We start from the raw sequence: 20,733 nt of genomic DNA, 5'->3' as shown, positions 1-20,733 counted from the left end.
CGTTTTGTTATTTTTACCCCAAAGCTTAGTTTTTCAGGTGCAATTTTACTTTAGCCACATTCACAATCCTCATCATAATTTCAAAATCAATTCATAAGTTTTTAAACTGCAAAGTTTTGTGTTGCTTAGTTTATATATTTGGGTTTACATGTAGGCAAACCGCTTAAGCGGACGCTACGCCTGAAAGTCTCTGCTCAGGGTTTACATTTTGGATTTTTCGTCACCTTCCGCGTGTTCCCTTTCAGATCGACTCGGAAACAAAAGTTTCCCACCATACCAGCTCCTTCCAGTCCCTTAAGTCTCCACCAGTATACACTTTTAAATTTCTCTCTCTCACACACACACACACACACACACACACAAATAGTATCTATTTTCTTACTTCACTATAAAGCAAGAAAAAAAATTATTCGTTAATACAAGTGTAAAATGAGTTATACAGGCATATCTGAGCTGTTGCTGACATTTTTGTTAAAAATGTTGGAGTACCAGTTCGTACTTTTTAGGCTCAGAACGTAAAAATTCAAGCTCTGAGCAATACTTTGATTTGTAAAACAATTGTGGTTTTAATAGAAGTGTAGTCATTGTTGGTTAAATATTCTGACGACAGTTTAACCCTTTTATGCGGGAATGTGTCGCCGGTGTTACGTCAATCCGCAGTACCGTAATTCCACCACACGTAGCGCTATCTGAAAAATTCCAACGGTTTCTGAAAGGGGAGACGTTGCTCTTTCCAGCAAGTATCGGGTTAATACGGCAACTTCCGGGGCAGCAGGGCCAAGCGCAAATCGTGACACCGCACCTACTAATGGCACTTCCGGTGGCAGGTGCGATACCTGCCACAAGTGCCACTGTTTTCGGGACTAGCTGCCAGTGCTGCCACTGACTTCGGCTGACCTCGGCACCTTAATAGACGGCATATTGCGAAAATAACTTGCTGGATATTGAAAGTTCCAGTTGTTATCGATACATGGGTAAGTATATCATCTCACAGGACATTTAAAGAACTACTTACAATTAAAATAAGGAAGGTTTATTTAGGCAGACGCTTGAAACTCCTGCGTAAAAGGGTTAAGGCATCATGTGTGTTTCATGAATGGAAAACGTCGCCACATATATTTGGAGACTGTAATGCATGTATCGAAAGGTAAGATATGTATAATTTGATCTGTATTTAGATAAATGTCCTGTTTATTTTGGTGTGTTTTTTTTCTTCGGTGTTACTTTTGAACTACACATCCCATGATCCATTGAGGTGTGAGTTGACACTTCCGACATTTTCACATGACTAGCAAACCAACAAATCCCTGGCGAATGAAAAATCTGGCTGAACAAAGCAGTAACTTCCATTCCAGAAAATAGCATTTATCCAGAGGACTAATTGAGGAACACACGCAAAGGTATGATGAGAGTTAGATATGTCAAATGTTTCAACAAACTACAGAAACTCCATTGAATATTTTAATGTGTTTTTTGTTTATTCATGTTTTCTTTCCGTTTATTCTTTATAGAATAAATAGAATGTTGGTTATATGAATAACAAACGTGTTTCTGTTAATGTTGTCCATTCTTGTTATTCTGTAATGCACTAAGATTAAACTGATTATATACTCACTAAAATACTCAAAACCACTAACACATTTGTGTTTTATTTTATTTACTTTATTTTATTACTGGATGTCAGTGACTGGCTACTGACATCCTGATTGATAGATTAGACGTTTTTCACTATCCTATGCATGTTAAATTTCACTTACTAAGACAGTTATGTGGTATTCTAATAAAACAGAAATATCTTCAAAAATGCTTAGTTAACGTTTTTTGGGGAGCGTTGATGCGTGCTTTATAGTCTCATGTTTTTATAGCAAAGTCCAGAGTCAGGACATTTTGAAAGGATATGACTCTACAGGAAGTATTTAGGCAAGGAACGTGGTGTAGAAATTTCAACACTCATTACAGAGTGGAGGAGATAGTGAAAAAAAAAATTAGGAAAGCTTAGTGACTTCTTGAAGACGACTAAAGGAAAAAAAAATATCTATACGTTGAAGATTAAATTGGAAAAATGCGTGAATAAATGTGCACATAATTAAAATTAAATTGGAAATCAAGAGAAGTGGAGAATAGTCCAAAGTTACCGAACAGGCAGACACCACAGGAGACAAATGTTCCACAGGTTGAATATTTTATATGTATTCTGGAAGACTGAAGCTAAACCAAGTCGCTGAAAGATTTTGTTGCCTCAGGGGTTTGTTAGAGGACATTAACAAACAACATCATGAAGAAGGAGCGCAACAGAGAGGCCATGGAGAAATAACAAAAGAACATTCAAAAAGTATAAAAGAGCATGAAGCACTGAATGTGCTGACGGTGGAGAAAGTGGAGGAATATAGTTGAGTAGTTTACGGTCTCTGTAAACACTTCTGGAAATCAAACACAATAACTGATTGTGTTAATGTAATGTTATAGAGCCCACTAATGAGAAGCATTCTGTACTTGAATACTTGAGGCCTATTGTTGTATAACAAATTAAACATCTATAACTCAAAATAGTCCTACATTTAACTTGAGCTGCTGCTCAATGCTTTGCAGCGGTCCCACTATATTATAGATATTGAAGGTATTAAATTACATGCTATAATGCAGGACTAACAAAAGGAGAGACACAATTGGAGCAAAGAACAGAGAGAAAAATAACTTGGGGAATTAAAACTTAAAAAGGAGTTAAGTTTTGGTTATTTGAAGAAAAATCATGGTAAAATGAAACCTATCTGGGAAATATTAACCTCAGAATCACCACAGGTGGTTCTAAAAACCATCAGGAAAGCGTATCAATTAATTTTAATTTAAACATAAAATATATCAAAGAGTGACTTATCAGTTGGGAATATTTGCAACAGATATCTTCACAGTTTTCTTTGGCTTGCAGGCGGACAAAGAGCTCAGGTCAGACGAGGTGATGTGATCAGACTCAGTTGCCATCTTAGAAATGCTACAGTGTACATAAACTGTCAGAGAAGATCATCTCGTTGAACAATTCCTTAGCATTTTTTTTTGGACTAAAAGGGCTAATACAGATAAATAATTCTGTTTGGTGTCACCGGCAAACCAGGGATTAAATCTGCTGATGAAATTGACTTTAAAATAGCTAGCAATCGGCTTGAAAAGGTGAAAGAAAAGCAGTAATCCAAAGGAGCAGATTGGTAGACTAGGGAGAATACAAGTGGCAACCCATTGTACTGTTGTTCACAGTAGATGGCGGTATGTACTCTCAAGTTGTTTTGGAAGATACCAGAAGCAAACAGAAAGAGGGAAAAAATAAGTGTAACAACGTTGGGATTTTCTGGTGTTTGAACTGAGTAGATGCCTTAGTATTCTTCTTAGTACTGACAGTACTAAAACTGATTAAGAAGCTCAGTACTATGCCTTTCTTTTTAAATCCACAGTTTAGTTGTACTTCCTTTTACTTTTATGTTTCAGTGATTCTTGAGAATAGGGACAAAATGGGTTTTAATTTTCCCATATTTATTTTTTTTATTATTTCTCAACCTTATGTATGCAAATATGACAAATAATGTTTAGGAAATGTAAAGATGCTAAGGTACAGGCTCCCAGTTGCAACATTTTTTTTTAAATTACATTTTTAATCGACCTGACCCAGAACTTTGTCATCACCATCTGACAAAAATAAATATAAAATTATTTTTAAAATACCCCAATAGTGATATTTTTACTCATTTTTACTCAGCAATCGGCTGTTTCTTGCTTCTCAAGAAACAAAAGAAATATTATTGAAAACAAAAAACAACAAAAAGTCCATCTGACGGAGTTGACAGAACTGAAGGTGGGGACAAACTAGTGAGTAAAATGAAAAACTTGATACATGTCAAGTAATGCAATTTATGTAAAATACATTAAAATGAATTAATTGCACATTTAAGTGAGATTTGACAACAATTTTACTGAAAGAGTCATAAAAACTTTGATGGAGTTGACATCTGACGGAGTTGACGAAATGCCAAACTACCTCAATTTATATGATGTTATTCTGAAGGAGGCCATATTGTAGCTCGTCAGGTCCATGAAATCTTTACAACCTACCAAAATTAAACTTTTATTTCACAAAATTTCATCAAAGTTTTGTAAATTGTCAGTTATGGAGTTGACACATCATGGTTGTGACAAGCAACTTAGGAATAAAACAGAACAAAAATAAATAATAACCAGAGCTAAGTAGCCCTCTTAGCAAAGGAAGAGAAAAGACAACGTCATGGGGTCCTCAGAAGTTCTGGTGTCCCCCAATAATGCCTGATTTTTTTTTAACATTCTTTTCATTTCTGACGGCGTTGACAAAAACTAGGGACAAATTTCAATGGAGTTGGAAATATCTAAAAATTATTTTTAATTAAATTTATCGATACTTTTATAATTATTTATATGACTACTTATACTTAATTGTCATAATATATAATTTTAGTATTTCTTTAATTGTTTTAAACTATTATAATGTATTGAGTTCTGCTCCTGGACAAGGGATTTTACAGGCATCATCCACCGACTACAATGTTTAAAATAAAAAAATATTCAGCAAACACAAGAAAAATATACATTGTTGTGCTCACATGACCCAGGTTAGTTGAGTCAGATATTTGAAAAAAATATATTTTGTTTATATTTTATTCAAATTTTGTGCTTTATCCATAGGACCTGTTTTGTCCCTATTCTCAAGAATCACTGGTTTATGTTTGACAGGTTAGCTTGTTATCTTAGCCATGGCTCCTGGTGACGACAGAAAGGTGACGGGTCTGGTTGCTGCCACATTCACTCCTTTGGATGCTCAAGGGTAAGGAACCTTCAGAAGCTCTTCTATTATTGCAGACCATCGCAGTTCTGACCGATACTTGTGAGTGTCTGTGTGTGTGTCTCTCCTACTTACTTGTGTGGAGGAAGGGGAAATAGCACGTGTGTGTGTGCGCGCGCGCGTGTGTGTGGAAAGATCTGACATGATGTGACCACCATCATGATGTGGAGTTTGGTGTTTCTGTTTGATCATGTATTGCACCGTGTCTGTAGGACTGTTTTTCTCCTCTTCTCGAAACAGTGAGGTCAACTTATCAGTGATTGGACCTTATGTTGACTACTTGACAGAAAAGCAAGGTATAAAGGGCATATTTGGTAAGTTTAAAAGTGGGATTCCTTCTATTGACATTTGTCCTGTTTTATGTTCCCACTTGAGTCAATATTAACAAAGCATAGCTACTTGATTTATCTGATTGATATGTCGACGCTGTCATTCCTTTGCCAAAAGAGTCCAGTTTCCAGATGCACATGCAGCGTTAAGAGTGAAGTTACCCCCCTCACCCCCCTGCCCTTTCCTCCAAAGCTTATGATGGTCATTAAAGCAAAGCATTTGAATTTTAGTTTGCAACATGCATGTGCTGTTGCTTTTGGAGCAATGGCTTTTTCCTCTGTCTGTCGGCACTGGAATCACTTCACTGTGGAGAATTGCAATCTCTCACCAGTTTCAGCCAGCTTTGAGGTCTTTTGATTTTGTCCTGGGGTTGTCACAAAACATCTTGGCTTCCTGAGCTGTTCACCAGACATTTCTGAGGTGTTGCACATAATTTTTTTGAACGGATGAACTTCGGTGTCTGGAAATTGTTTGAATGAACCAGACTTGTGAAGGTAAACAGTTATTTTCCAGACACGTGGAGTGATTTATGTTTTATTTTCCCATGATATCACACAAGGAAGCAATGTATTTGAGGTTTTACCATACATATTATACAGCCAACAATTCATAATATACATACATACAACATATATACATACAAGTCAGATTTTCCAGGCTGCGTAGATATCACTGGAGTCATTGATGGTTAATTAATCAGAACATTACAAAGCCATAACATCATCCTTGCTTTCCCAAGCAGTTTAAAAGTGCAGTTATCTTAGTCTGCGGAAATTGCTGAGTTTATAAAAATGGTAAAAGTTCTTTAAAGAAACTTCCCTCTTTTTGGAGGGGGAGATTAGCAAAAATAAATAAGTTAGCAATCCTCACTGACCCAAAAAAAAAAAATGTAGACTAAAGTTTAGATTAATGTTCCACAGTGAAAAAGAAATACTTTGACTTGAACCATTTTATGTGATTAAGACATGCCTCATGTTTCTTCCAGTCAATGGCACGACCGGAGAGAGCATGTCCCTCTCTGTTGCAGAGAGGAAGGTCCTGGCAGAGGAGTGGTGTCTGAGAGCAAAGGGAAGGTGAGTGATCTTACACTTTGGTTGGCTAATTTTTCCCTCATTAATTTACATTTAGCAGGTGCAAATATTAAAATCTGACATTTTCTCTGAACAGAATGGATTACGTGATTGTACATGTCGGATGCATGAGCCTCAAAGACTCCCAGGACCTGGTGAGTTGTTGGCTGGTTTACTGACTAATGCGAGATGAAATCAAATTACCACATGCCAACAAGTGTTGAGCTAAGCTTACATCAGTAACTCCACCACCTGCTGCATAGTAATGTTAATATTCATACACACCAGTGTTGCGCTAATGAGAGTGACGTTTTTATTTCGGACTTTCTAACGGCTGAATATGTCTTTGTTGTAACGTGTGTGTTGAAGCCTTCTTTATGCCCGTTGATCAACAGTGTGCAGCAACAAGGTGTTAGAATCCCAGTATAACTTTACTCTGATTTGAATAAACTTAACTCTTATTTTCCACTCCAGGCTCGTCACGCAGCAAAGATTGGAGCTGATGGGATAGCGGCCATTTCTCCCTCCTTCTTTAAGCCCAAAACTGCAGGTGTGACATACGCCATTGTTTTAATCTCTCATGCTATACGACTTTAGCATCTGCCTCCAGATTTAATGCTGCTGTGCGATTCTCTATAAGATCCAACCATTTCTGTGTTGTTGTTTCTTGGTCTCCCTGTTTCAGAGGCTTTGAGGAGATTTCTCAAGGAAGTTGCTTCAGCTGCTCCAACTCTGCCCTTCTACTATTACCAAATCCCATCATTTACGGGGGTGAATGGTCAGCGGTTTGATTTGTGCTTTGCAGTAAAGTTATATAGAGCTGAATTAGTCTTTAAGCACATGTACAGACCTAGCAGGCGTCTGTCTACTGCTGTAAATTTGACATTTTTCCCCCCCGCCGCCTTGTTTTCTTCAGTTCCAGTGAAAGATGTGATAGAAGACATTGAGAAGCTCATTCCCTCCTTCAGAGGAGTAAAGTTCAGTGGGGGCGACCTGTTGGACTTTGGCCAGTGTGTCGGTTACAGCAAGCCTCACTGGTCAGTCCTATACGGCATGGACGAGGTCAGCCTTCCCCCACATACTCATCTGGTCTCGCTTTGCTGTTGCTTTCAGTGCCAGTATGAATTAATATGGACTTTTAAGGTGTTTAAATCGTTTGATCACATTGACTAGAATGTCTTCTCTCTGCGCTTTTGCAGCTGTTTCAAACATCTGGACACTTGGAGTGCTTAACAAACTTTTCTGCTGATTTTCCTCAAATTTTCAGTGTGAGGTTGTGAAACTGCAAAACAATATAAATTGATTTAAAGGATTTGAATACATATTTACTGGGGTTAACAAATGACATATCTCTCTTTCAATTAATGATTTTGTTCAATAAAATATAAACATGTAGTGTGGATGAATCCTTTTTTGAAAGCAATGTGCACTACTTGTTCAATTCAACATAAACCTCACAGATCATCACTCTAAAACTAAGTATCTTATATTATTTTACTGCAGCAATTGCTAGCTGGTCTGGCAATGGGAGCAAATGGAGCTGTTGGCAGGTTAGTAAACTTTCACTTTCATAGTTCTTTGCTTTAGTTCAGTTATCTTATTGTTTCGATTTAAGGCTACACATTTATCTTCTGCAGCACATATAACTACATGGGATGCTACGTCAACGAGATGATTTCGGCCTTTGAGACGAAAGATCTAGTCAAAGCCCGAACCATTCAGGTAGCGCTGTCCTAATACAAACTCTCCTGTCATGTTTCTGACATATTTGTTTAAAATCTGGTCTGATTTCTACATCCAGTTCAAAATCCAAGAACTCCTGTGTTACGCCATAAAACTTGGTAAGTGGTAACCCGCAATATTCACTTTTAAAGTGAAGTCAGAGTGAGGAATTCGCCAGCAAACTGCATGAAAAATCATTTTGGTGCGTGTGTCAACAGGTTTTGATACTGGAGTAAACAAGCAGCTGATGTCCGACGTGTCGGGCTTGCATCTCGGACCGCCTCGACTCCCTCTGATGCCGTGCTCTCCTGATCTCGCTCAGCTTCTCTTACAGAAATACCACAGCATTTTTGACTAACGGCTGGCGTGTCTCAGCTGGTACAGATTAAACAATGAGAGTTCATCTTTTACCTCGTTCCTGCTAATTATGCTCACTGTACTGCAACGATGAGGCCAGTTACCATCTTTCACACATATCAACTAACCAGCTATTTGTTATCAGACGCGCACATTTATTTTTGGAAAACCGTAAAATGTTGCAAATTTTGCAGGTAGACTAGTTTCTATTCTATTCTCTAATATTGGACCATTTCTAGAAAGCAGTGACTCTTTTAACTACTTAAATGAGTGATCAAACTGACTTTCTGGGAAGTCTCTTTTTTTTTTTAAACAGGTTTAATTTCAGCCATATTTTTGATCCGTTAGAAACAGGTCAACATTTTTATTTTTCTGCTTTAATGTTACATATTTACATTAAAATAAATAAATGTAATATATTTACATTAAAACAGCCAACTGACTTGAACTGTGATAGTGAAGGCAATGTGTGAAATTGAATCATACAGTTATGTAAAAGAACATTCTTACCAAACATCAAGGAGATCATAACATGTTGCTTTTTGTTGTTGATTAATGAGTTTGTGCTTATTGAGAAATAAAAGGGAAATGAACTGAGAGTCTGTGTTTTAAAGCTTTTGAAAAATTACTAATAAATATTTTTTGTGATTCTTATTTGTGCCTTTTTCTTTATTGCTTTGAATTCAAAAGCTCAGATTGTTGATGTTTTGAATCCTTGATGCAGCCTATAGGAGGTTGTGTCTTCCTTTTTAATGTTATTTCTTTTTCTTTTAATGATATAGATAATAGACTAATTCTGTCTGAGACAAATCAATAAATTAACATACCATGAATTTCAGTGATGAAACTCTTTGTAAAAGCTACAAGCTAGGACGATATTCCATTTTTTGTAGTTGGTTGTTGACTAGAATCCTTAAGCCGGTAACTTTTTACTTTTATTTTTATGTTTTCTTGTATTTTACAACCAGATATTGAGTGAAAGCAGCAAGATATTTCTTGTTGCTTTCACTCATTGGTCTGATCAGCTTAATTAAAGACAATCCAAATATAGTTTGTTTATTTTATTAATTATTTTGTCTGGCGACTTATTTTTATTCTGTACAAGTACAGCACTGACCCAACTTTTAACATTCACGACCTCAGGATAGAATTTACGTGATCCGGAACTTTATTTGTGAGCGCATTCAGTTCCGCGTCGGCGGTATTTGACTGTGACGCTAAAAGCTGCAGTGTTTCCGGCCAGCTCAGCGCGTCTCTCCTGTGGTGTTGTCACTTTTACAGCCCGCCCGTCAGGCTAACGCTGCTGCCAACCAGCTGGGACTTTTCTCTGGGCCGTGGACACACAGCGGGACACTTCGCAGAGATGTTGCTGCTGACGATGATCGCTCGGCTGGCTGACGGTCTGCCGCTGGCCGCTTCAATGCAGGAGGACGAGCAGGTTCATTTCTCAACATTTCTACCCGTGTAGCTGATGTCTCTGGGGATGTAATGCAGTGACACGTTAGCTGACAAAGATCAGGTGTGACCATCTTAGTAGTAGGAGGCAGGTTTACTCAAGATCTGAGGATCATGGGGCATTCAGACTTCATTATAAGTAGCTAATGGGCTAAACTTTGTTTGATCAGCTGGGTGACTATTTGAAGTAGGCCTGCCTACCAGGCAGCATTTTACCCACAACAGTAATCAGTCTCTCTTCGTGTGAAATCTTCTGTGCTTGTGATCGGAGGTTTTAGTTTTTGTTGACTTTTTCACCGAAAGAGGATTCCATTAAAATATCTTAGTTCTGATGAATAAGCTGACTAGGAAATGGTAGCACAGCACTGTAGATAAATAAGTAATGCAACTAAAAAGAAAAGAAATCTACCTTTATATTTATATTGTAAATCATGGCACATACTTTTAATCACGTTCCAAGAAATGTTCAAGAAATGTGGATTTTATTGTAGACAGTTGTACAAATCTTGTGTTTTACAAGTTCTTAAGTTTAGATTTTTGTGGTAACAATTAAGATTATTTTAGATTATTGCGTGGATTGATCAGACAAAGGTATATTACCCTAAAACTAGGTTATTCAAACCAGCTTTCAGAGTTTCATTTCCAACGCTGACACAAATCTATTAACTTCATTTCAGGAGTCACTGAAATCAATACATATATCTGTCGGTGAGATAAATCGAGTGCCTTGCAAAATCATTCGTTTTGCCACATCCTTCAATGGATTTTACTGGGATTATATGAAATGGACCAATTCAAAGTGGATGAAAAAACACATTGTTTTTAATAATAATCTGAAGTGTGGCATGTGCTGAAATTGTAACTTTTGTTACTGTCAGATGGTTAAAGCTAAATACAGGACTGAGGGACATGGGTGGAGTTTGCAAAACAACGGCCCTAAACATCAGGTGTACGGTGAAATGCGTTAAATCAGGGCTTCCCCATCTTGAACCTCAGGACCCACTGTCCTGAATGTTTTAGCTGTTTTCTCTGCTGCCGCACACCTGGCTCAGATTGAGAGTCGTAGTTAGACTTGAAAATGGCCTTTTTCCAATCCAGCTTGACTAAATTTGAGCTATTTTATAACGAAAAGACAAACATTTCGGCCTCTAAATGTACAGTGCGAGTAGAAACCTTGGCGACACAGAAGCAGATTCGGTCAACAAACAAAGGACAGACTGAAACTTTTATCGGGATTTTTAGAAAAGGTATCACGGGTCTTGTGTTGTTGTCAGTAAGACATCAACCATTGATATCAGTTGCTTAACAGAGGACGCTTACTCACATTGCCTGACAGAACTACCACGAATAAAATATCAAAACGTCCTCCAAGTACAACTTCCTTTTAGAAGTCGGTGCATTCTCCCATTAGTAGAAATAATGCTACATGTAAAACAAACGGACTAATTGTTAACCTCAATGACATTGTAGACCTGTTGCCAAGGAACTCCCACAATCTGATCTCCACTGAGAAGCTGTGCTCAGTCCTCAGAAAGCAAGTGGAGAAGAAGGAAAAAATAAAAATAAAACCCCACCAAGCTTCAACTTGAAGCACTGGGACGACACCCAGTGTGGTTTCCCGCCATTAGATGTAATTTAATGGTGAGAAACCATTCTTCTCTCCCTTCCCTTCACGTAAATTTAATGCAACTGTTAAGAAATGTAAAACGTTTCTCCACACCATAGAAACGTGTAAAAACTAAAGTTGCTAAAACTACAGACACAACACGGCCACATTTGTGTTCCTGGCAAAAGTATCAACCATGACTGTGCATCCTGCATTGACACAGCTTTTACATGTATGAGCCTCCAGAGGTCAGTATTGGTATGTTGACGTTATCTTGGCTTCTTTTATAAAAAGTTTTGCTGTGTCATTTTAGACTAAAGGATCAGATGACAATTAAGAGCTTTAAAAAGATACTTCAAATCTGAAAACTGACTGAGGGCCTCTGTAACAAAATGAACTGTTTTACTTTGTGCACAGCTTCACGGGAGTCTAACATGTTTTTCTTTACTTTCTTGTGTGCTTTCAAAAAGGGAAGCGAGAAGGTTTGTTGTGTCTCTGCTTTGTGCTTCATCATCTGTCTTTCTGTGATGCTGCAGTGGAAACGCTGTCATTTATTGCTATCCAACCCAGCCCAAAAGGCCCTGTGCTCCCTGTTAGAAATAGCATCGTCTTTCATTTAAAATCCATTCTCGAGGCAAAAAAATGAGCAAATGTAGTACAAGTTTTTGTTTTTCTTCCAAGTAGTTAAGGTGCCATTATCGCCCTCATAGAGACATTTGCTTGTGCAGTCACTCTTGTCAAGGTGCTCATAAAACCAGCATCCAAGTGTTTTATGGTTAACATAATCACCAAGTTATTTGATAAGAGCTGTTTTTTGTTTTTTTTTTTCTTCAGGTGGGTCGAGACCTTCAGCAGTATCAGACTCAGGCCAAGCAGCTATTCAGGAAACTCAACGAGCAGAGTCCCACCCGCTGCACTTTAGAGGCCGGATCGATGGCGTTTCAGTGAGTGTAAAGATGCTGACTGCCAAAAAATGTTTTTGTTTTTTATGAATTGAGCTTTTTTTTTTTTTCTTTCTTTTCTTTTAAACAAAACAGAACACTATAGTTTGCTCCCATTAGCTTTCTCTCTTTCAAAAATGCCAAATTAAGTAAAACCCAATCAATGTTTTCAGAACTCTATCTGGGCGGTGAAGCTAAATCTGTACAGAGACCAAACTAATTTATAGCAGTTCAAAATATTGTATCATTAAAATAAGTGAGTCTATTTTAAATTATTTTTAAAATAAACAGTAAGAGGAAACCAAATTAAATGTTTATTTTAACTTTCTTTTAGATTCAAATCTTTTGTTTAACTTCTTTTATTCCTTTTCTAAAAAAGGGAAGAAAAAAAAAGCCCAATAAAAATAAACAGAATCAACTCAAGCCTAAATAAAAGCTGAAAATCTTGATTTTTGCAACTTATTTTCACTGTTTATATTTTTTCACTCCGACCTGGATTATGTATTGGTAGCTCAGTGAGGAGTAGCCCCATCCTCAGTAATCACAATAAGACATTTATGTAACCTGAAACATTTGCACAAACACAGAACGAGCTTCACTTTCTCCACACTCGATAATTCTCTCTCCGTCTCCTTTGCCGCTTTTGAGGGTTTTTTTTTTTTAAACATGAGCCACGTTTTGGTTCTCCCCGCAGCTATTTCATAGAACAAGGAGTTTGCTACCTTGTGCTGTCTGAAGCCAGCTTTTCCAAGAAGCTAGCCTTCGCGTACCTCGAAGACCTGCAGGCAGAGTTTCACGAGCAGCACGGAAAGAAGGTCCCCACAGTGTCCCGTCCTTACTCCTTCATCGAGTTTGGTAAGAAACAAAAGACTCTGACGGTATGACTGACGGCATGTAAGAAATATTTAAACATACTGGTCTTTTTTTTTTCTTTTTTTTTTTTATATTCAGCTTTGTTCAGACATTGACTCATGCTCATGAATGTCATTACAAATTTTTAGCTGTAATTGATGAATTTTTTTCCCCCCCAATATTTTTCTTTTTCCATCCTTGAAAATTCAAGTTTATTGTGATTTTTCGCTAATTCACAAAAAGTAAATATAAAAGACTTCAAATTTACATGATCAAATTTTGAAATGTATATATTTTTTAAATATTTCAAATATTTTTATAATCGCTAGTTGCAGCCCCATCTCTGAGTTATGAGTCTGAGCATCACGATTAACCACAAGGTAGGAAATCTGCTCACTAATGCCGTTTTCCTCAGACACCTACATTCAAAAAACCAAGAAGTCGTACATCGACAGCCGAGCCAGAAGGAACCTGGGCAGCATCAACACGGAGCTGCAGGACGTGCAGAGGATCATGGTGGCTAACATCGAGGAGGTCCTGCAGAGAGGGGAGGCGCTCTCGGGTGAGTTGAGCTGTTTGCTCTCGTGTCATTTAAAAAAAAAAAAAAAAAAGAAGAAAGTCTGCTTTTGCTTTGCACTCATCGTCTCCTCCCTCGTCTTCCTCGCGCAGCACTAGACTCCAAGGCCAGCAACTTGTCCAGCCTGTCGAAGAAATACAGGAGCGACGCCAAATACCTGAACACCCGCTCCACTTACGCCAAGCTGGCAGCAGGGGGCGTCTTTTTCATCATGCTCATCGTTTACATTCGCTTCTGGTGGCTCTGAGTGACGAAAGGGGAGGAGGAGGAGGAGAAGAGGAAGGAGGTAGAGAAGTGGAAAGTAAGCCGTGTGCAGTCTGCGGACGTGAAAAAGAAGCTTTCGCTTTCGATGAACAACAGGATCCCTGCTTCTTAAGGAGACTTTACAGACATACTGTCCCACTGCTCTGTCTGTCCTCGCCTTGTCCACGCGTGGGCGTCTGATCTGAAGCTAAATGATGTCCGAATGCTTTGTTTTATTATTATCATACAGTAATACCCTTGAAGTCGCCCCGCATTTTAGAGGAAATGAGTAAACGTGCAAGTCTGTGTGTATGTGGGTTGCCTTGTTTTTGAAGGTGATTTGTGGGTAAGTGATGAGAGAAAAAAAAATGAAAATTTCCTGTGTTATAAGTTTCTAAAGCTCTTCTGTATTACAAAGGAGTGTGTGGCTGAAGCTTCTGTATGTCTAACTATACAGATGAAGGAAAGTAATCACCTTTTTTTCCCCCCTTAGAAGCCTGATCACATCACTTTGGCAGTTGTGTTCATTTACTACATGATTATAGTAGGGATAGCTTTACGGATTATACTCCGAATTAACAAATAATTAGAAAAACCTAAGTAGAGGTACATAATGGACACAACAAAGGAAATGCAGAACTTCCTACTGTTAAGGGGAGTCAATAAACCTTTCTGATTTTTGTGTTTTTTCACTTTTTTAGGAGACACTAGTGACGCTAAAAGTAATTAAGATAGTCTGCAGCTGCAGCTTAATTTGGCTCAAATTCCAACAATAATTTCAGCATTTTCTTACAAAGTAAAAACACATTGCATGTGGATATTCGCTCATGAAGGTGCTTCTTATCGAGCGCAGAAGGCAGCACTGGAGATGCACCGATCCATCCGCCGCAGGAAGGAATCGGATCGGTTTTCCGCGATGTGCAAACGGCAGATCGGGGCTTTTAAAAGATCTGTCAAAACTAAGAGCTCGTGCTGTTCTTGGCTTGTGAACTCTGACAGGGTGTACTTATTTACACCTCATAAATCAAGCATACATGACGGTTTGACATTTATATTATTTGGAGAAAAAAAAAAAGCCAAAATTGGTTGGTTTGACCCTGAGTAAACTGCAAAAGCCTGATCGGTGCATCTCTAACACGGTAACTTTTTTTCTTTTTTTTTTTTTAATATGTCAAATTAGCCATTAGCCAACATATTCACTGGACTCATATTCTTTTTTACATCAGTTCAATCTCAAGTTTTCATTCTGTCATTTCTCATCACATTAAGCTTTTACAGTCACCTTTTGAGAGGACTGCGGCGGGAGTATTCAAAATTTTTGGTTTACCGTAAGTGAAATCACTTCCATCCAGCCTCTGTGTTGTAAGTTATTAAATTACTTAAAAGCTGCAATCTATGTAATCCATTTCTTAATAACATTCATGCATTTCCTTTTTATAGCTGGCATGAATAAGTTGGAACTAAGCAGAAATGGAAAGTGCCATTTGACTTAACGGCAGCCCTGAACTGTAAGCAGAATAAATGCCGAGATAATAAATTACCCAACTTTGTAGCGACTGAGGAGTTTAATTAAATGTCTGAAGTTGTCATGTTTGATCAGCTGACATTCGGAGTCGGCTTGCAAGTACGACTCGTGGTACTTGCATGACCTGTGTTGAACTCTTGGAAGTTTTGGTAAATATGAAGCAGACTGTCTGTCAAGGTAACGAGGGCCAGCCAATCAAAACGTTGAGTTGTTCAACCACATTAATTCGTGCCTTCAGATAGCAATCACTCAGCTGAGTTTCACTTTAATTACAGACACGAGTCTTCTGGCGTGTTTCTCAGCTAACCTTGCACATCTGGAGTCTGTGACCGATGATCTGAGATCTGGTAGAGAGCGTCACTAGACGCTGCATGCTGCACTCTATACGCTTTAGTCTGAAGGAAGGCTTTGAAACTCTGCATTAAGCCTCAACTTTAATCGTGACACCGGCCAGTTTCTCTGTGAGTGCAAAGACGGATTTTACATAAAATCGAGCAAATGATGAATAATCCTCAGCATCCTCTCTTTGTGAGACTGTCATAGAAAAACGGAACGTCTTCAGTCAGAGGCTTCTTCAGATGCCTTGCGATCCAGGCTGCTACAATAACTCTTTAATTAAATGAGTTACAATAACTTTTAATTTCCTTTTGGCATCAATAAAGTTTTTTTTTTTTTATTGAATTTGAACCAGTGCCAAGGAAGGGCATGTCCACAGCATAATGCTGCCATTGCCATGCAGCACTGAGACGTGTTCAAGGCGGTGTTACTTTTCTGCCATGCTTGTCGTGTTTGGGTTCAGTTTTGGTCTGTGGATTCGTAGTTTGCACTTGGCAAACTGACAAAACATAAATAAAACTAATCAGGTGTTTTTAATATCTGTGCAAGCCACTGTAAGTTGTTATTCTAAATGAAGTAATTATGATAATGTTTGAGTCATTTTAAGTGGAGAGGAGATTAATTGAACCCACAAAAGAGACTCAAAGTGGATTCATGCTGAGCTATTTCTATCTCTTTGCTCACAGCAGGAAGGGACATCTTCTCGTTTTCAGTTCTATGAATAAAATCATTTGCACCTAAATGTGCTTCCTGCATGTCACAGGGCTTCAGCTTGAGCTGATCCTTATCACGATAAACAAGAGTTTGAAGTCTGGACTGAAACAATCGGCATTAAAAACTGCCACTGGTCGAAACACACGTTTCCCTGAAGCACAACCCATGTCATCTGTGAACCGATTCTTTCTTTCTTTGAATTATTTAAAGCAGAGGTTCTCAAAAATGGTTATCTTTTGAGCCACAAGCCAACCCCAACTTCAGTTGGTTTATGAATAGAAATGTTTCGAATACACCACTTAAAACAAAGTCATAGTATTTGCATCCACTGAAGAGCATCTCTTCAATGGAAACAGTGTTTCTGTTGAAGAAATGTGCTGTACACTGTTTTGTACTGCATATTTGCTGTATTTGTAGTGCAAAAACAGCATATTTGCAAGTAAAGCAAGTATTTGTTGTAGCAAACTAATATTTGCTGGAGGAAATATTTAGCATGTTTCTTCCAGTAAATATGCTAAATATTTTTATTGTCCGTTATGTTAATTATTATAGATTTTAAGAGCTCATCATTAAATCCAGTTTTTCAATGAGGCATCGAGATTGAGGGCCTCTAGTAACCTTTGGGTGGCGCTGAGTTTCAGTTCTACATCAAATTTACCAGTGGCCAGCATTCTTTCATGGGGACAAACATAAACAGATTATTATATTGCATTTTATTATATTACCACACCAAAATTAAATGGGCCAAACAACTTCTGAGCTGCAGGCCGCAGATCCCTGATCAACCAAATGGAAACTGTAATCCTAACGGCAGAACCTTAATATTTAATTCACTGTTAAAGTAAAGCTGTGAAAGTAAAAAAATAAATCAATGAAATTGGTCAAAGGAACCGATTACTTACGGTATCTGTGCCAACGCACTTGAATGTTTTAGATTATCCAACTCATAATCAACCTCAGTAAACTCAATGTGCAGTTTAGATTTCAAATGACGATTTTGTTCATTAAGGGGAAAAGTTTTTAAAACTCTTCTGGCTCTGAAAGAAAGAAATCACCTCCAATGATTTTTACTTAAATCATTGGTTACCTGTAATTATCTCCTTTTTTTTTTCTTTAGTTCAATGTTCGTGCAATTACCCAGGGTTGATTACTGTCAGATCTCCAGAATAAGAGAAACTTACTTAAATATTGTTCCCACACTGGGTGCCGTCATTGTTTATGAACCGTTGTTCTAAAAATATGCAGAATGCTTCCAGGAAAAACCTTTGATATGGATGTATGGGGGAAATATAAGTAAAACAACAAGAGTCAAGACTGGATCATGAAAACGAAACTTTGTGAGTCAGAGTATCCTCCCAGGTGCAGCATCTTAACGTTCAGTGTGCGTTATATTTTCCAATACCAGGTTTTGTTGGGCAAAAGGACATACGTTGTCTCTCAGTTGTTTTACGGAGCAACTTCTCCTTCCTTCTACTACTTGCTTGTCCAAAAGCAAACTAATGGCGTTAAGGCGCTCTGTTTTAACACCCTGCTCCTGCTGCTTTTCTCCAGCAGGTAGAGTGCTTTGCTCACTGTTGCACAGAGGGAGCTGCAACAACACAGGGCTCAAAATCGTCCTCCCTCCGCAGCCGATGCCTTTAGCTTTGCTTCAAATCGTATGTGAAACTCGATTTAACTATAATCATTTTTTAAAAAGTGTCATAAAGTGGAGTGGCAGTGTAGGATAAAAACCTGATGTTGCAAACAAGAGCTTCTGGCTCTCAGACTATATAGCGCTCTGAGTCTTCGACTTGAGATAGAACAGGAAATGTCAGAGAAAAAATGAGAAGCAGCAGAGGGTAGCGTGCCAAAAAGCAAACCACAGGGCACAGGCTAACCTTTTCACCTTTCAAGGGAAGTTGAGTTCGTCACTGTTGTGATCACATTTATCTCTCTTTGTCATCATGTTCCATTAAAACAGTTCGGAGGCTGTTTTTGTAAAAGCCTGTTTTAATGACACTGAAAGTTGTTGTTTTTTTTCCTAATCGACCGTTTGCTCCTAAATGCGTCACAGTGAGCGACAGTGCTCGCATTTTGCAGTTTCGTCCATCCTGTCTGTCTTCCTCTTACTTTCAGTGTCTGCCGCCCATTGCCCAACCATTCTCTCTGCTTCTAAGCCTGGATATGCCCCATGTCTGAACGTAACCACACGAATCTTGCCAGTTCTGCAGAAAAATAAGAAAGGACACAGGGGCAAACAGAACCTTCAATTTTGTTGTCTGCGTTCAATCAATTCCTTATCATAACCAAGCATAAATTGTGGTGATAAAGGTCTAAAAAAAAAAAAGAAGAAGCCCTTCCATTGTAAAAGAAAGTAAATACAACCTTGTGTAATGTGTGTGTGTTAATTTCACAGTGATTAAAGAGGCGACAACATGCCTGGTGTTTCTCTCCAGTGCTTTCTTTCCTTCCTCTGCACGTTACCATGGCAGCAGCGAGTGTGTGACAGTCATGTGAAAACGAAGCTGATTGGATTAAAATACTTTATGTGATCAGAGGTCAGGAATACGGCACATGTACTAAACACACATAGCCGGATTCAAACGCGCGCACACACACGCACACACACACACACACACGCACGCACACGCGCACACACGTGTGGCTTTTGACAGCAACGGACTGAAACATCCACTTCTGCACATTTTATCTGTGTTCTAATGCAAACTGGAGTAAGCTATTGCCCACTCGTATTGACATATCTTGATTAGATTTCCTGTCAATCAATAAAAAAACAAAAAAAAAACAGATGGAACCACAGCGCCACACACCCACACTTGACTTTGTTGTCTTAAAGGAACAGCACCTTAAATTATTAATTCACCTCAACCTTCACCTCCAGCCTGTACTGCATTTCAGACATGGCGACTGCAGGTTTTAATTTGGTCTGCTGGCTTTCGGTTTCCACCGAGGCAAACATAAAACTTAATTATAAATCCCTTGATTATTTAAGTGCAAGGGGTCCTAATTTTATCTCGCTGGCTGATGTGGAAACATGCCGTAGTGTCTGCTCCTAATGAGTTAATGGGCTGACTTCACTGTGACCCATGAGAAAATAGAGGGGAACAGTGTTGTGTAACATTTATTTATGCCCCTAAGAAGGTTATTTGATCAGAGCTTTACTATTATGCTACATGCTAATGCTAGTATTGCAACCTGTTGCAATTAAATGTCTGACATACTTTTGTATTCGGCCCATGTTACTCTGGTACCCATAGATAAAACTTTGCTGCAATCGAAGTTGTCCTTTGGGTTATGACTCAGCCATCTTTGCACGTCTAGAACCTGAAGTCTCTCCTAGCTTTGGTTGGTTTGGTTGTCCTGCTAAAAGGTGATGTTCAGTTTCTGGTCCTCCACAGAAGAGGACCAGAAACTCACAGAACTTCTTTCAGCTCAACAGGAAACTCTCTCCACAACATACAAGAGGCCTTAGTGTACTTCACAGTTTTCTAATGTGCTCAATGTGATGGGCAGTGTAAGTTTTGCACCACTGTTAGTTCTGCATTTTTGTAACCCCTACAGAAAACCATATATGATGCGTCTGTAAAATACTCACAGTGCTTTGCTTTTTCCGCATTTTGATTTGTTACAGAATTGTACTAAGTTAAACTCTTCCCTTGAAATTATGCACACCAATTTACTCCATTATGACAAAGTGGAAAAGAAGATTTAGAGATTTTTGTAATTTCATTAAAGAGGGCAATATTATGTAAAATCAACCTTTTTGAGCTTTACAAGATTTAGATTTCAAGATTTAGTTTGGAACTTTGTTTTACATCCATTATTCTCATTCTTTTTATAAAGCAAGCTGCCTGGATGGTCAACGCCGTTGCCTTGTTAGGGAGAAGTTCTCAGTTCCCAATCCAGTTCTGTGTGAAGTTCCCAGTGCATGCCTGGGTTTTCTCGAGATACTCCAGTTTTCTCCCACAGTCCAAACAACGTTCACGCTGTGAGCTGTGCGCCCCTTTGTTCTGACTTCTGACGTGACCTGGGTGCACAACCTGTGACTGCTGGAGATAGGCACCAGCTCCCCTGTGACCCTGCGCATGATCGAGGGGATATATATATATATATAAAGATAGATGTTGGAATGGATGGTTTCAATAAT

The 20,733-nt window shown here is 38.5% G+C and overlaps 2 protein-coding genes across 9 annotated transcripts; both read left to right on the top strand.

Moving 5' to 3' along the window:
* The first annotated feature begins 813 nt into the window (after positions 1 to 813).
* Positions 814 to 8,991, top strand: npl (N-acetylneuraminate pyruvate lyase (dihydrodipicolinate synthase)). 8 transcript variants are annotated; one of them, XM_088004925.1, is made up of 14 exons: positions 815 to 974; positions 1,042 to 1,147; positions 1,293 to 1,400; positions 4,750 to 4,840; positions 5,099 to 5,172; positions 6,174 to 6,261; positions 6,356 to 6,413; positions 6,733 to 6,808; positions 6,944 to 7,036; positions 7,175 to 7,320; positions 7,762 to 7,808; positions 7,896 to 7,980; positions 8,060 to 8,099; positions 8,199 to 8,991. In XM_088004925.1, exons 4-14 carry the CDS (start codon positions 4,770 to 4,772, stop codon positions 8,336 to 8,338), a joined length of 918 nt encoding a protein of 305 aa, XP_087861051.1. In that variant the 5' UTR covers positions 815 to 974; positions 1,042 to 1,147; positions 1,293 to 1,400; positions 4,750 to 4,769; the 3' UTR covers positions 8,339 to 8,991. The 8 variants fall into 8 exon arrangements, with proteins under 8 accessions (XP_087861055.1, XP_087861051.1, XP_087861050.1 ...); XM_088004924.1 differs by having other exon boundaries at positions 1,256 to 1,400; XM_088004927.1 differs by lacking the exon at positions 1,042 to 1,147.
* Positions 8,992 to 9,555: 564 nt separating this feature from the next.
* Positions 9,556 to 15,567, top strand: sec22bb (SEC22 homolog B, vesicle trafficking protein b). The gene is made up of 5 exons (XM_015009106.2): positions 9,556 to 9,775; positions 12,233 to 12,342; positions 13,034 to 13,194; positions 13,607 to 13,753; positions 13,861 to 15,567. Exons 1-5 carry the CDS (start codon positions 9,701 to 9,703, stop codon positions 14,013 to 14,015), a joined length of 648 nt encoding a protein of 215 aa, XP_014864592.1. The 5' UTR covers positions 9,556 to 9,700; the 3' UTR covers positions 14,016 to 15,567.
* Positions 15,568 to 20,733: the final 5,166 nt, after the last annotated feature.

This window comes from Poecilia mexicana, unplaced genomic scaffold, assembly GCF_051168715.1.
Source record: "Poecilia mexicana isolate PSO_F unplaced genomic scaffold, ASM5116871v1 scaffold_4, whole genome shotgun sequence".
In the NCBI taxonomy this organism is placed as follows: Eukaryota; Metazoa; Chordata; class Actinopteri; order Cyprinodontiformes; family Poeciliidae; genus Poecilia; species Poecilia mexicana.
The sequence above is the reverse complement of the archived record's forward strand: the minus strand, read 5'-3'. Positions and strand labels throughout refer to the sequence as shown.

What these genes read in the sequence shown, in the direction of transcription:
- npl (XM_088004923.1), top strand. Translation starts at nt 4,770, where the DNA reads ATGGCTCCTGGTGACGACAGAAAGGTGACGGGTCTGGTTGCTGCCACA. An exon ending in TCAAAGACTCCCAGGACCTG is followed by an intron (nt 6,414 to 6,732) that starts GTGAGTTGTTGG and finishes TTTCCACTCCAG; the next exon opens with GCTCGTCACGCAGCAAAGAT. An exon ending in ATCATTTACGGGGGTGAATG is followed by an intron (nt 7,037 to 7,174) that starts GTCAGCGGTTTG and finishes TGTTTTCTTCAG; the next exon opens with TTCCAGTGAAAGATGTGATA.
- sec22bb (XM_015009106.2), top strand. Translation starts at nt 9,701, where the DNA reads ATGTTGCTGCTGACGATGATCGCTCGGCTGGCTGACGGTCTGCCGCTG. An exon ending in CAATGCAGGAGGACGAGCAG is followed by an intron (nt 9,776 to 12,232) that starts GTTCATTTCTCA and finishes TTTTTTCTTCAG; the next exon opens with GTGGGTCGAGACCTTCAGCA. An exon ending in TTACTCCTTCATCGAGTTTG is followed by an intron (nt 13,195 to 13,606) that starts GTAAGAAACAAA and finishes CGTTTTCCTCAG; the next exon opens with ACACCTACATTCAAAAAACC.